We start from the raw sequence: 13,500 nt of genomic DNA, 5'->3' as shown, positions 1-13,500 counted from the left end.
TTAGACCCTGGCTCATATTTGGTGAACCCAAGTTCTGAATAGAAGCTGGAGAGACTCCAGGACCTTCGCCATCCCCCACCCTGAACAAGGCCTGGTGTCTGGAACACCAAGGAAGGCAGAAGGGCTCAGGGCTGAGCTCAGGCTAAGATTACTAGCAGGTGACTGTGGACCATGTTCAAGTTCCCTCTCTGGATTCCTGTGGGGTTCAAGCGCTAATATGGGTAAAGAGCCCGGCCCCCATTGTAGTGGCCTGAACCATAAGTGCTGTTGGTCATTTTATGATGCAGGCCGTAAGTTTGTCATCACAGGTATATAAGCAGAGAACTGGGGATTGGCTGTTAGGAGGTGGCAAGGAACACCTCCTAGGTGAGGACAGACATGAGAAGACCTCTCAACCTCTCAAATTCAAAGGTCTCCTAGCTTCCTCCACCAGCCCACCCACATGCAAACCCTGCCACACAGCTGAGCGCTGATTTGAGAAGGCAGGCAAAATGTCAGAAATTTCCCCAAAACACGGAAGAAGGGGTTTTTTTGGTTTTCCTCTGTGGCTTGTCCGGAAGCACAGGGTCAATAAAACTCCAGCAAAATGCCCCGCCCACCATGAAAGCCTGAGGTACTCAGCCACTGCCGGCACTGAGCCTTAGAGGAAGTGAGAGGAGGGACCAGCCCCTCTCTGTAAGTCCCAGCTGTTTGGTGGAGAAAGCATAAGACCTAGGGCTCATGCTCACAAGTGTTTTTCTCTCTGTGACTGGAACTGTGGCTACCCAATGTCATAGCACTGTGGTCACGACCTCTCCGCGGGCAGAAGGGCGAAAACACCGAGAATAGAAGTGTATGGAACCAGTCCCTTGCAACAAAGGAAGGCTCCTAGAGGTAGGGTCTCAAGAGTTGCAGCAGGATTGAGATAGCAGAAAGGGACACCCAGGGGTCAAAGGAGATTGGCAGAACCAAAGGACTGGAGACCTGAAAACGGGAGAAGGAGCTGGAAGAAATGGCCTCTTCCAAGAGTGAACTATCGGACGAAAGATGGGTGGGTGGAGGGAATAGATGAGAGTACGGGGAGGTGGGAGGAGACTGCCATGGACTAGAATTGCTCACACACCCCCACACCCCAACCCCGATTTATAATGAAATCCTTAACTTCAATTTGGAGAGACAGGAATTTAGGAGCTCACTACGGATAAGGGAGCCCACTAGAAGCCCTAAACCCAGGGAATGGGTGGGCCTCTACAAAAAAGGGGAGCACACACAGTAGGAAGGTGAGCGGGTCAGATTGCAAGCCAGGAAGAGCTCTGGACAGAAACCTAATCAGGCCAGAACCTTGTGCATGGGTCCTCCTGTTTCTTTCTTTCTTTTTTTTTTTTCAGAGCTGGGGACCGAACCCAGGGCCTTGCGCTTGCTAGGCAAGCGCTCTACCGCTGAGCTAAATCCCCAACCCCCGGTCCTCCTGTTTCTAACTAGGGGAAATCAATGGTCTACAGGACCCCAAACTGGAATGGGCAGGAGAATAGCTGGATTGTGGGAACAAGTAGGGGGAGGGAAGGAACCCAACAGAAGCTGGGTATGGTGTAATTGATCCCAGAACTGGGGGAGGGGGAGAAGTGAGAGAATCAGGAGTTGAAGTCCAGCCGCCACTGCACAGAAAGTTCCAAGGCAGCTTAGACTACATGGGATTTTGTCAAGTTGTCATAAAAGACTCATTACAGGAACATTTAATTTTGTTGTTATTGGGTGTTTGTTTGTTTGTTTTTAAGACAGGGTTTCTCTGTGTAGCCCTGGCTTTCCTGGAACTCACCCTGTAGTCCAGGCTGGCTTTGAACTCGCAGAGATCTGCTTGGCTCTGGCTGGGATTAAAGGCTTGTGCTACTGCCTCCCGCCCCCAGCTCAAATAGTTTTATTTATTTATGAGTATGTGTGTTCATGAGTGCATGTGATGTGTGTGGGTGCCCTCAGTGGTGTGAGCTGCCTAATGAGGTTGTTGGGAACTGAACCTAGGTCTTTTGGGAGAGCAGGAAGTGCTCTTAAGCACTGAGTCATCTCTCAAGCCCCACAGAAATATATTTAAATCGTTTTTGGGAATAGACATTAATAAGTCATTTCTCAAATACTTCATCTGGTAGCCTGTGAAAGACTGCTCCATCAGAGAACGCACGGTTAAGAGCAGCCATCCAAGAATCTTACCTAGCCCCAGCCACATGGCCAATGACCTCGTACGGTACTGCCTGCACCTACATTGTGCCCGAGAAGCGCTAATATCGGGTACATAAGCCTACTACTTCTTACCCACAGGAAACCCTCCAGACACGGTGACCTACCTCTGACGCCTTGCTATCCTAAAAGCAGGGGGCAGCTACACTAAGCCAGTGACAGAGACTTCCTCCCACCCTCAACTGTCATAACTAATGTCTCTTCCAAGTAGACATCTTATTCCCGGATCTGAGATGGCACCGCAGTTGTACCTCATACCCCAGCCACCAATGAAGCCTTGAGTGTGCTTGGGACTTTTGATCATAGTCACAGCGGATCAAAATGGCTCATACCCTTTTTCTAATCTTCAGACCTGAAGATTGCTCCAGAAAGGTTTCCTGACATTCTTCTAGAATTCACGCTGTGCTAGGGGTGGGGGTGGGGGAGCATTCCAGGAAGCCAGCAGTGGTTAGGCAAGCTCTGTTCCCCAGAAAGTTGCAGCCCAGAGCAGCCTGGGACGAACACATCTGCTGGCTTGGAGCAGACAAGGACTGTAAAAGTCAGGGTGAGGTGGTATACGCCTGCAGTCCCAGCTCTATCCATGTTGAGATAGGTCAGCAAGTTCACTGTTGCCCTTGAAAGAGGACCCAGACTCAAGTCCCAGAACTCACATGACAGCTCACAATCACCTGTACCTCTAGTTCCAGGGGATCTGACACCCTCTTCTAATCTATGCAAGAGCTTGCGTGCATGTAATACAATACATACATCCAGTCAAAATACCCATAAAATGAGAGAGGGAGAGGGAAAAAATGTCTCACATCCTTTTGGCAGCAGCTGACGTAGCTTGCCTAGCAGATAGCTTTGCCCTTCCCCAGACCCCATGACATTAGAGATGACCTTTGGAAACCTGTAGCTAAGCATGGCCGTGATCACATTTGCTACCTTCTACCCATCCTCCTCAACCCCTGCTTCTCTCCGGTTCCCTCGTGAATATCATACCCTGAAACAAGGAATCTACCTCCTGCCTTCTTCAGTATCCTACTCACCTGAGGGGCACTGGTAACAGCAGTTCCTGGCAGCTTCCCCGGGGTAGTAGCTGAGGTCTCCGGTACAGGTAGTGTCCAGTGGTCGATCCTGGAGGGTCAGAGTAGCTGGTGAGACAAGGCCAGACTTCCATCCTTAATTCCACCCTGCAGTCCCAAGCTTGGGTGTCCACTCATTGTCAAGGCTGAGACCTACTGTCCTAGAGATCAGAAGAAATGCCCAACTCCACATCTCTCCACAGAGTTGATGGCAGCTTGGATGCAAATGGAACACCTACGGGTCTCCATACCCACTTCTGCTTAGTTACCCCCTCCCCCCACCAGCCAGTTAGTTCTCTCAGCTACCTTCAAGCTATCAGCCATAGCAGCAGTTGCTCCCACTCGGGTACCCCTCTAGGCGACTGACAAGCCTCCCACATGTCTCTGGGACAAATGCAGCAATAAAAACATCTGGTAAAGTTTTATATGGGCTGAAATCCTGCACACCCACATGGAAAAGTGCCCAGATCCCAACACACAGACAGGACCTTGCCCACGCCCAGAATACTCAGATTCCCCCTCTGAAAACAAGTCTATTAATTAATTCTGTCTGCTCTTGAATTAGACACAGGTCAAACTGCTCACTATGTCCCTTTGCAGCTGTCTTTCTTTAATAAAAAAGGGGGAGGGTGGTCGGGCATTGTGGCACACACTTTACTCCCAGAACTTGGAAGGCAGAGACAGGCAGATCTTTGTGAGTCCAACCACAGCCAGGGCTACATCTTGAGACTCTGTCTCAAAAAAAAAAAAAAAAAAAAACAAAAGAAAACAATGTATCTTACTATGTAAGCCTGCATACCACTGTACTTTTCTGCATACCACTGTACTTTTTTTGCGTCCGTCCTATAGCCAGCTTCTTAAAATCTCTCTCTCTGTGGTATGCATCTGTGGAGACATGTTCCTGTAAGCCAGAGAAGCACAAGGACATCACGTGTCCTGATCATTCGCTGTCCACTTTATTCCCCTGAGAAATGGTCTGTCACTGAGCCTGGAGCTAAGTCAGTATCTGGCCTCAGCAATCCGGTTTCTTCCCCCACAGCTTTGGAAAGCTACAGGCACTGGAGACCACACCCAGCTTTTAAAGTGTGTTCTAGGGATCTGGACCAGACTCTCGTGCTTGTGTAGCACATGTTTTCACCCACTGAGCTGTTTCCCCTACCCCTACAATCAGGCTCTTCAACTCAGTATTAAGTTTCAAGAATCATTCGCCTTTTTGGATAGTCACCAAGGCTTTGCAATATGGCCAGCATATGTGTCTGCTTTACTCTTCAGTTGTTTCCGTCTGTTACTGCTTCATTCTTAATTTTAGTTTTTTAGACAAGCTCTCTATATGTATCTCTGTCTTAGAACTTGTGTGTAGACCAGGCTAGCCTCAAACTCACAAAGATTCACCTGTTCCGGCGCCTGAGTTCTAGGGTTAAAGGTATGTGCTAGCCTGTGTACTTACTTCCACACACAGATACAGTGAATTAGATGATAGACCATCATCTAGTTTTCTTCCTTTCTTTCCACGACCCCACCCCTTTCTTTTCTAGACATATTTTCGTGTAGGTCAGGCTCTCAAACTTACTATTAGTCAAGGATAACCTTGAACTCCTGATTCTCTGCCCCTACCTCCCAAGTGCTGGATTCTAGGCATGTGCCACTACATCCAGTTGTAAGCTGTGACTGGAACCCAGGACTCCAGCCATGATAGGCAAGCATTTTACCAACTGAGCCACATGCCTAGCTTTGTTCTCCATCAAGTTTTTGTTTTTGTTTCCAAGCCCCTGTACCGGTCATTTCACTGCAGTGTGCGAGGCTGCCATCAATCCTGCATTCTTGTTGGCACTAAATGATGTATGATGGCTACCAATGTATGTTGGTTATCAATGCTGCTTCTTAAAGATGGAGTAGCTGTGGAGGAGGTGCAGTGATAGCTCGTGGGATGGTTCCTTTGCATTTCTCTCATGAGTAATTCTGTCCTCACTTATTCTTGGGAATGAACTCCTGCAGATCTCTAGAGTTCTTTGAACTGCAAGCCCCACTGTGAGATGAGCTTTGTGTCACACTTAACGTTAATTTTCAACTTGACAGGACCTAGGATGAGACAAGCCCATCACTGGGGAAAGTCAGGGTAGAAACTAAAGCATTGACCGTGGAGGAGTCACTGCTTCCTGGCTTTTCCCCAGGCTCACAAGTGGCTGCTGCTTTCTTTATACAGCCAAGACCCACCCGCTCCGAGATAGCACCTCTGAAGTGGGCCTTCCTGAATCAATCAGCCAACACGAAAATGCCCCACCGACATGTCCACAGGCCACACTAAAGGGAGAGGATTCCTCCACTGAGCTTCCCTCCTCCTAGGTGTGTCAAGAATACAACCAACATCTGTTACCGCAGCAGCCTTGACTACCTATGAATTCGAGGCCAGCCTGGGATGCAAGTGGGGGTGGGGTGGGGTGGGGTGGGGTGGGGTGTTGTATTTGTGGAAACTTCAGAGAGCTACATCAAGCTTCGCGGTGCTGGAAGGTGGGTGTGTGGGTGCTAATTACATACTTTTTTTTTTCCCGGCACGTATGAAATCATGTCACCATGCTAACTTAAAATGATAAATAGAACCTACAGTTTAGGGCTGGGTTATAGTTGAGTGGTAGAGTGCTTGCCTAGTATGTATGAAGCCTGGTTCAGACTGCACAGCTAAAAACACAGAGACATTCACACAGCACAGTCAGGAGGCACAGGCTGTCTCTGTTCTCATCTTGTGCAGGCCTCTTCAAGCAGCTTCTCCTTCTTAAGTCACGGGATTTGAGGGGTGGAGGGCTCCTAGGACCCTCCAGGTAGCAACCCAGCAGCACCAGCTGCAGTTCCCTGATGGGCCCCTCCCTCTGTGTGTACAGAAACCCGAGGTAGTGCTAGCTGGGGCTGTGAGGACTCAGCCCCGTGGGGCCTTTCAGAGTATGGGAAAATTTTATGTCCTTGCCTGGGTTTTCCCTCCTGGCCTGCCCCATCATCTCACTGATAGCTAAAGAGACCGAGAGAGCATTGCCCTGGCCCTGGGCCATCTGAGAGTCATCTGTCTGCTTACATCCCTGCTGTCCCACCCTGGGCTGGTGAGGGTATGTGGTACCCTGTATCACTCCTCCAAATCCAGCCTGCTTTCAGCCAACCCCTGCTTTATAGATAAGGAAACCGAAGTCCAGAGAGGCACAGCTGTCTGCCTAAACTCACACAGCAACCAAGTGTAAATTGGAAATTTGAACGATACCCCCCAACCCCCCTCAGTCACAGGTTATCTTTAAAAAAGTCCAGTGTACTGAGAAGGACAACATACCACCCCATACTTCATATCAAATCATTAGCCCAAATTAAGGGACTTTCTACAATTTACCCGTTCTTAAATGTCAGTACAGATTGTGAAGAGATGACTTAGCACTCAGGAGTGCCTACTGCTCTATGATGGGGGAGGGCCAGAGCTTACAACGCCAGCATGCACGTCAGTTGTCTCACATAACTAACAATAAGAACGGCAGTTCAGAGCCAATCCTGCTGGCACATGCCTGTAATCCATCTCTCAGAAGGCAGAGGCTGTAGGATTAAGGGGCCAAGGTCTCCCTCAACTGTTTGTCAAGTATAAGGCCATTGTAGGCGACCCGAAACCCCGTCTCAAAAGGCTTAAAAGAATGTCAGTGCGTATAGTTCCAGCACTCAGGAGATAGAGACTAGGCAAATTCAAGTCCAGTCTGGGTACCTGGCTGATAAAGTGGAGATGAGGTAAGGTTTTACCTCAAAATAACTTTGTGGGTGGGGAGACAATAGTTCACTGGTAGTATGCCTGCCTAGACTATGTAAAGCCCTGGGTTTAAGCCTCAGCACCATTAAACGAACAAACAAACAAACCTCAGTGTTTGAGTTATAGGCTGCTAAGGAACGTGAGGGAGTGCTCAGTGGCTAGCAGCATCTCTTGCTTCTTCAGAGGGTTGCTGTGTGATCACTCTGATGAATAATATTTGAATAACTGGTACATGAGAACGCAGGCTGTAGGCTGTGTGCTTTGCTTTGCTTGACACTGGGTCATGCTACTTAGCCAAGTCTGACTACAAAATGTTTCTCAGGCCCCAGCCTTCCGAGAAGCTGGGATTTAAAGGAGTCTCACTATGTCTGGACACAGAACCACGGCACGGGAATAATTGGGGGCTCTTTTCTAAAATTCTGTGTAAGTCCACAAGCAGCCAGCAGGGGGCGCTATCTCCTGGATGCCCGGGGTAGCAATGGGAGCCTGTCACTCAGAGCCCCACGGATGGAGTCCCAAGTGGGGCTTAGGGGATAAGGCCCTAGCGTTCCTAGTCCCACAAAGGGACTAAGCCATTTGTTGTTGCCTCTGTCGAAAGTGTAGTTTTATTTCCCCACTTCAGTGCTTCCTCAACTTCCTGCTCTCTCAGATCATACTTACTCTGTCCCCACATCCCATTCACAGTAAAGGTCTTTGATTTTGGTTATGAGCCAAGCCTTTTTTTTTTTTTAATAAGATTTATTTATTTATTATATATAAGCACACTGTAGCTGTCTCCAGACACACCAACAGAGGTCATCGGATCTCATTACAGATGGTTGTGAGCCACCATGTGGTTGCTGGGATTTGAACCCAGGACCTCTGGCAGAGCAGTCAGTGTTCTTAACCACTGAGTCCTCTCTCCAGCCAGATCCAAGCCTTTTAACAGCAGATCCATCTTTTTGGATCTGAAAGGTCTTTGTTTTATCGGCTTTGAGTTCTGTGGTACTTGAGAAAAACTAACCCCCTGATGCCCGCTAGACAAGCACTCTGCCTCAGAAGTATACCCCAGTCACCCCTTTCCCTTGTTTACCCTCTATTTTTATTTAGAGGTTCTCACTAAAATTTCCAGGCAAGTCTTAAAGTTATGATTCTCCTGCCACAGTCTCTTGAATAGCTGGAATTGCAAGCCTGGACTACTAGGTCTGGCTACCACTGGAAGCTTTTTTTTTTTTTTTTTTTGTTCTTCTTCTTTAAATATGTTCATTTTATTTTATGTGTGAGTGTTTTGCCTGTATGCAGGGTGTGCACCACATACAGGTGCCCAGGGAGGTGAGAAGAGGGCATTGGATCCCCTAGAATGTGAGTTATGAATGGTTATGAACCACCATGTGGGTGCTGGGAATCGAACTCTGGTCCTCTGAGAGAGCAAGAGTTGCTGCTAATGGCTGAGCACCACCTCTCTACCCCGTAACATAGGGATCTTTGAAACCACAGGTCCGGGCACCACACCGTTTAGACTCTCCAGGTCTCACAATCAGGAGTCAAATACACCTCTTTTCAAAAAAAAATTTAAAATACTGTTGTTGTTGTTGTTGACGACGATGATGATGATGATGGTGCTTCTGTGTGCTCTGTGTGTGTGTATGTCTGTGTGTCACACACATGCCACAGCCCACACTTGTGAAGGTCAGAAGACAACATCCAGGTGTCGGTTCTCTGTTTTCACCTTCCTTTCTTGAAGCAGGGTCTCTCTTCATTGTTTCTGCTACACAAGTCACCTGTCCCTTCTCATCTGGAATTACAGATTCATGCTGCTTCTTCTACATTGGTGTCTTTACATGAGTTCAGGCGATCAAACTCTAGAGCATCATCTGTGTGATAAAGGCTCTCACTCGCTGAACGGTCTTGCCAGCCCCAAACAAAACCTCTTTGAAGCACCTGGCCTTATGTATTTTGTTACAACAAGCACATACCACTAGGCCACGTCTTCATCTGCAATGCACTGGAGGGCCAAATCCTCACGCACATAACATCTCCTACATCCTCTCTATGCTCTTTGCTGGAAGGACTTGTGACATGAGACAGAGCCGATACTCCCAAACCCCAGGGATTTCCCACTTCGGGGTCATATGATCTCTGCAATAGTGAAGTCCTCAGTCGTTAAAGCTGCTTGCCTCCAAGCTTGGAGACTTTGAGCCCCAGGACTCACAGGGTGGAAGGGGAGAACCAGCTCCTGCACATTGTTCTCTGACCTCCACACGCACACCATGGCATGCATGTTCACACAGACACACGCACAAATAAATAACTGTAACAACAAAGGGATCGTTGGGATAGTGACGCATGCCTGTGGTCCTAGAACTGGGGAGGTGGAAGAAAGAGAATTTGGAGTTCAAGGCCAGAGGAGTTCGGTAGGGAGGAGGAAAAGGGGATGAAGGGGAGGAGGAACCTGGTAAGAAGTTGTCAGATATTAGAAGAGATCGATGTAATTCTCACAGAACCTGGTAAGTTTAGCTCACGTCTAAGATTCCCATTGCAAAGTCTTTAGACCACTCAGCCAGCTGGGCCAGAGCCCTGGGGAAGTTGAGGATGGAGGAAGCAACCGGGAAGGACAAGGAACCCCCTGGAGCTTAACAGAAGCACAGTTGTGTGACCTCCTCTCAGCTCCGCCCCAGAGTCACCAAAGAACACACTTGTGTTACCCTCGGCCACCAAATTTGTTACAGTTCATTACAGCAGGGAGAGGGAACTAATAAAACTTCACCAGGATGAATGAGAGATCCTACTCGAGGCTGGAGAAATGGCTCAGCAGTTAAGAGCACCAGCACCAGTTCCCGAGAACCCAGGTTTGACTCTCAGCACTCACATCACAGCTCACGACTGTTTGAAATGCCAGTTTCAGGGATCCTGACACCCTCACACTGACATCTGTGCAGGTAAAAATGTCAATGCACATGAAATAAAGATGAATAAAATCTGTGTAAAAGAGAGAAAGAAAGATCTTACCCTTGGGCTGGAAAATATCAATAGTACGAAAGGTGCCCAAGATATGTAGAGGCTTAGACTATTGTAAGCAACTTAAGAGCAAAGAAGAGTTGATGCCCCCTCGATGCTGTCCAGAATGCAGCAGGAATTCTGTAGGCGACTCTGGTACTAGAAACCTAAATCAGAAGCTGAACTCTCTTGAAGCATCCATAGTTGAATACCACATTTGAGGCCTGAACTTGGGTAAAATAGAACATGTATGTTCCTCCCAAACACTAGTTATGCCTTCTCAGGCTTTTCCCACCATGCAGCCAGGGGCCTATCCCCAGATACAGTTAGAATCCCCCACAACCTGCTTGCCTCGACAGCTACCATCACTGGTTCCTGCTGTTAAGGCAGATGTGACATCTGATTAGATTGCCCAGTGAGAGCAGGGCCATAACCCACGGCAGTTTATACAACTGGACTCCTCCCATGCCTCCTCCTTGCAGTGCTCCTCTCTGGCCCACTCTGGGCTGGCCATAGCTGCCACCTTCTTCTTGTCACTACTTCCTGAGCCAGGTTCTCCTGTTATTTTCCCTTAGACAGATCCCTCCCTTAGACAGAGCTGGCGTGTTCTCTGTTCTGAAGGTCCAGCTGGACAATTCTACTTGGATAACTGCAGACTGATCTTAGATAAGCCACCCGCAAGGTCAGGACACAGCTCAACAGAAACCACGCAGGTCCAATCTGGGCTAAGCTGCCTGTACCAGGACCCCCAGCCTCAGAATTTCCCACTTTCCTTCTGTCCTGAGATGCATCAGATGCCAGTATGTGCAGACCTAGAAATGAATCACTTCTACTCAAGAAGTACTCTGGTCAGATATGAGTGGAAGCCACAGAAAGTTCCAGTAAGGGCTGTCTTAGTCCCAACAGAACTGCTCTCGAGCTGAGTAATGTGGCTGCCCTGCCTTGCTTGGACTCGGAGCCCTGCTGCCAGTGAGTCTCAATTGAGGAAGGGAGCCTTCAATTAAAAGAAGCCATAGTCTCTTTCTGCACACCCATTCCCATATTGGTTCCCTTCCCTGTTTCTGGGATATCCCATGGAATTCTGCCTCCAGGCAGGATTTAATTGGTTCTGAAAGTCACTTTTCCACAGGAATCCAAGAAAGCTCTCTTGCTTTCTGCTGAAAACCAGGACCACCACAGATACCTACTGTGCAAGATGACTGGGCATGCTTCACCAATGGGAGCCCATTAGCAGAGCAGCAAAGACTCATTCATGAGAATTCCCCTATGGGAACCTCAAAAAGTTGAGCCAAAGCCGGAGGAGGTAAATCAGACTGGAGCTGGGAAGACACTGGGGGAATTCTGAACCCATGGAATTTACCAGAAGGCACAGCCTTATACCATCCCAGGGAGCCTGCAAGAAAAGAATGGAACGGGAGGAAACTCTGTCTCTGGACTTGCACCACCTGAGTCTTGGATAATATTACAAAAACAAGGCCCGTCTCTTTTCCAGAAAACATGCTTGTCACAAAGTGACAAAGGCTGAGGAAAAAGCAGAAGAAGTTGAAAAAAGAATTTGAAGTCCCAGACCCAAAAAGAAAAAAAAATCTTTTTAAAGACAGGAACTTTCAATACTCAGACTACCTTGGAACTTTCTCGAAAAATTAGATTCTATGTATTTTATGTGCCCGTGCACATATGTGTGCATTCTCATGCATGAGCCACCTCCTACATGTGGAGATCAGAGAGCAACCCAAGAGTTAGTTTTTATCTTCCATCATGTGAATCATGATGTCAGACTTGTTGGCAATGCCTTCGTCTGCTGAGCTATCTTGCCGGCCATACCCTTAAACTTCTCATCGCCCTTGCCTCGGCCTTCCAAGTGCTGTATTCCGGACATGTAGTAGCTTTTTAAAGTAGGGTTTTTGTTTTGTTTTTTGGCGGGGAGGGGTGTGTGTGTGTGTGTGTGTGTATGTATGTGTATGTATGTGTGTGTATGTGTGTGTGTGAGTGTGTATTTGTGTGTCTGAGTGTGTGTGCGTGTGTGTGTGTGTGAGTGTGTATGTGTGTGTGAGTTGCTGGGCAGGCACACCCTCCCCAACAGACACCCCAAGCTCTGTCATGAAAGGCCCACAGACTTGAGGTTTGATGTTCAGCCTACAGTCATTGGGAAATGCAAATTAACGTAAGAAGGATACAGCCCATTCAACACCACAAAATAGAGATTGATAAGATCGAGCGTCGGTTAGGGTGTGGGAAGCTGCCACTGGCTTACACTGTTGTGAGAAAAAAAGACATTGCCTTGCACACTGGAAGGCAGGTCATTTCATTCCAATGCACATCTGATCCATCAAGCACCAGCATCCTCTTGTCTCTTCTCTAGGAAAGAACCACTGTTACTCCCCAGACAGCAAACACACACACACACACACACACACACACACACACACACACACACACACGAAACAATGTTGGGGCCACGTGGTGGCACACGCCTTTACTCTCAGTATTTGGGAGGCAGAAGCTATCAGATGTGTCAGTTCAAGGCCAGACTGGTCTACACAACGAGTTCCAGGTTAACCGAGACTACCCTAGCTCACCAGGGATGTGAACGAGCAGATGTGATCTCCAAGGCGTACTGTAGACACTGCTAAAGCCAAATAAAAACATCACAACTGGGTGGGATGGCACATGCCTGTGATATACGGAGCACTCACCAGCAGAAAGATGACTATACCCTTAATTACAGGGTGAGTTCAAGACCAGCCTGAGTTACACAGACCCTATCTTAAATCAAAACCACAGACAAACTGAGGGTGTAGATCAGTTGGTTTAGTGCTTGCCTAGCATACCCAAGGCCCTGAGCTCAATCTCATATACTGCAGACATGGAAAACGGCAGTACATACGTGTTATCTAAGCAATCAGGAAGTGGAGAGAGAAGGGGCAGTTCAAGGTCATCCTTGGCTAGCAAGCTGGAGGCCAGCCTGAGCTACATGAGACCTTGTCAAAAAAAAAAAGCCAGGCAGTGGGGTACATGCCTTTAATCTCAGCACTCAGGAGGCAGAGGCAAGGTGACTTCTATGAGTTCAAGGCCATCCTTCACTGAGTTCCAGGACAGTCACAGCTACACAGAGAAACCCTGTCCCAAAAAAGTTTAATTAAAATAAAAAAATAAATAAAAGAAAACCCCCTATATATTTCTGTAAATGTGATCCAAATACAGATATGCTTTTATAGACCCCTGTAAATAGAGTATTAAAGCAAGAAAATGGTTATAGGTTAGACGATATTGGTGTAAAAACAATCAGCTGTATCATAGCATTTATCCTTTTCGTTTGGGGAGTTTACCCATATTGCCCCATATGGGTAGTATTAAGTACACTGCTTTAATTGTAAAAAGTTTTGGTTCTACGGGTAAAGGGGCTAGCTGCCTAACCTGATGACCTGAGTTCTATTCCTGGAACATACAGGGTCAAAGGAAAGAATCAACTCCCAAAGTTGT

General features: G+C 47.8%; 1 protein-coding gene across 1 annotated transcript in view; it reads right to left on the bottom strand.

The window, feature by feature from the left end:
- Positions 1-13,500, bottom strand: part of Tnfrsf8 (TNF receptor superfamily member 8) — a 44,389-nt gene that overhangs the window by 29,715 nt on the left and 1,174 nt on the right. The window contains exon 2 of the mRNA XM_032887593.1: positions 3,237-3,324. Coding sequence (XP_032743484.1) covers positions 3,237-3,324 — 88 coding nt within the window. The remainder of the gene's footprint in view (positions 1-3,236; positions 3,325-13,500) is intronic.

This window comes from Rattus rattus, chromosome 1 (assembly GCF_011064425.1).
Source record: "Rattus rattus isolate New Zealand chromosome 1, Rrattus_CSIRO_v1, whole genome shotgun sequence".
NCBI classification, from domain to species: domain Eukaryota; kingdom Metazoa; phylum Chordata; class Mammalia; order Rodentia; family Muridae; genus Rattus; species Rattus rattus.
This window is presented reverse-complemented; position numbering and strand designations above follow the sequence as displayed.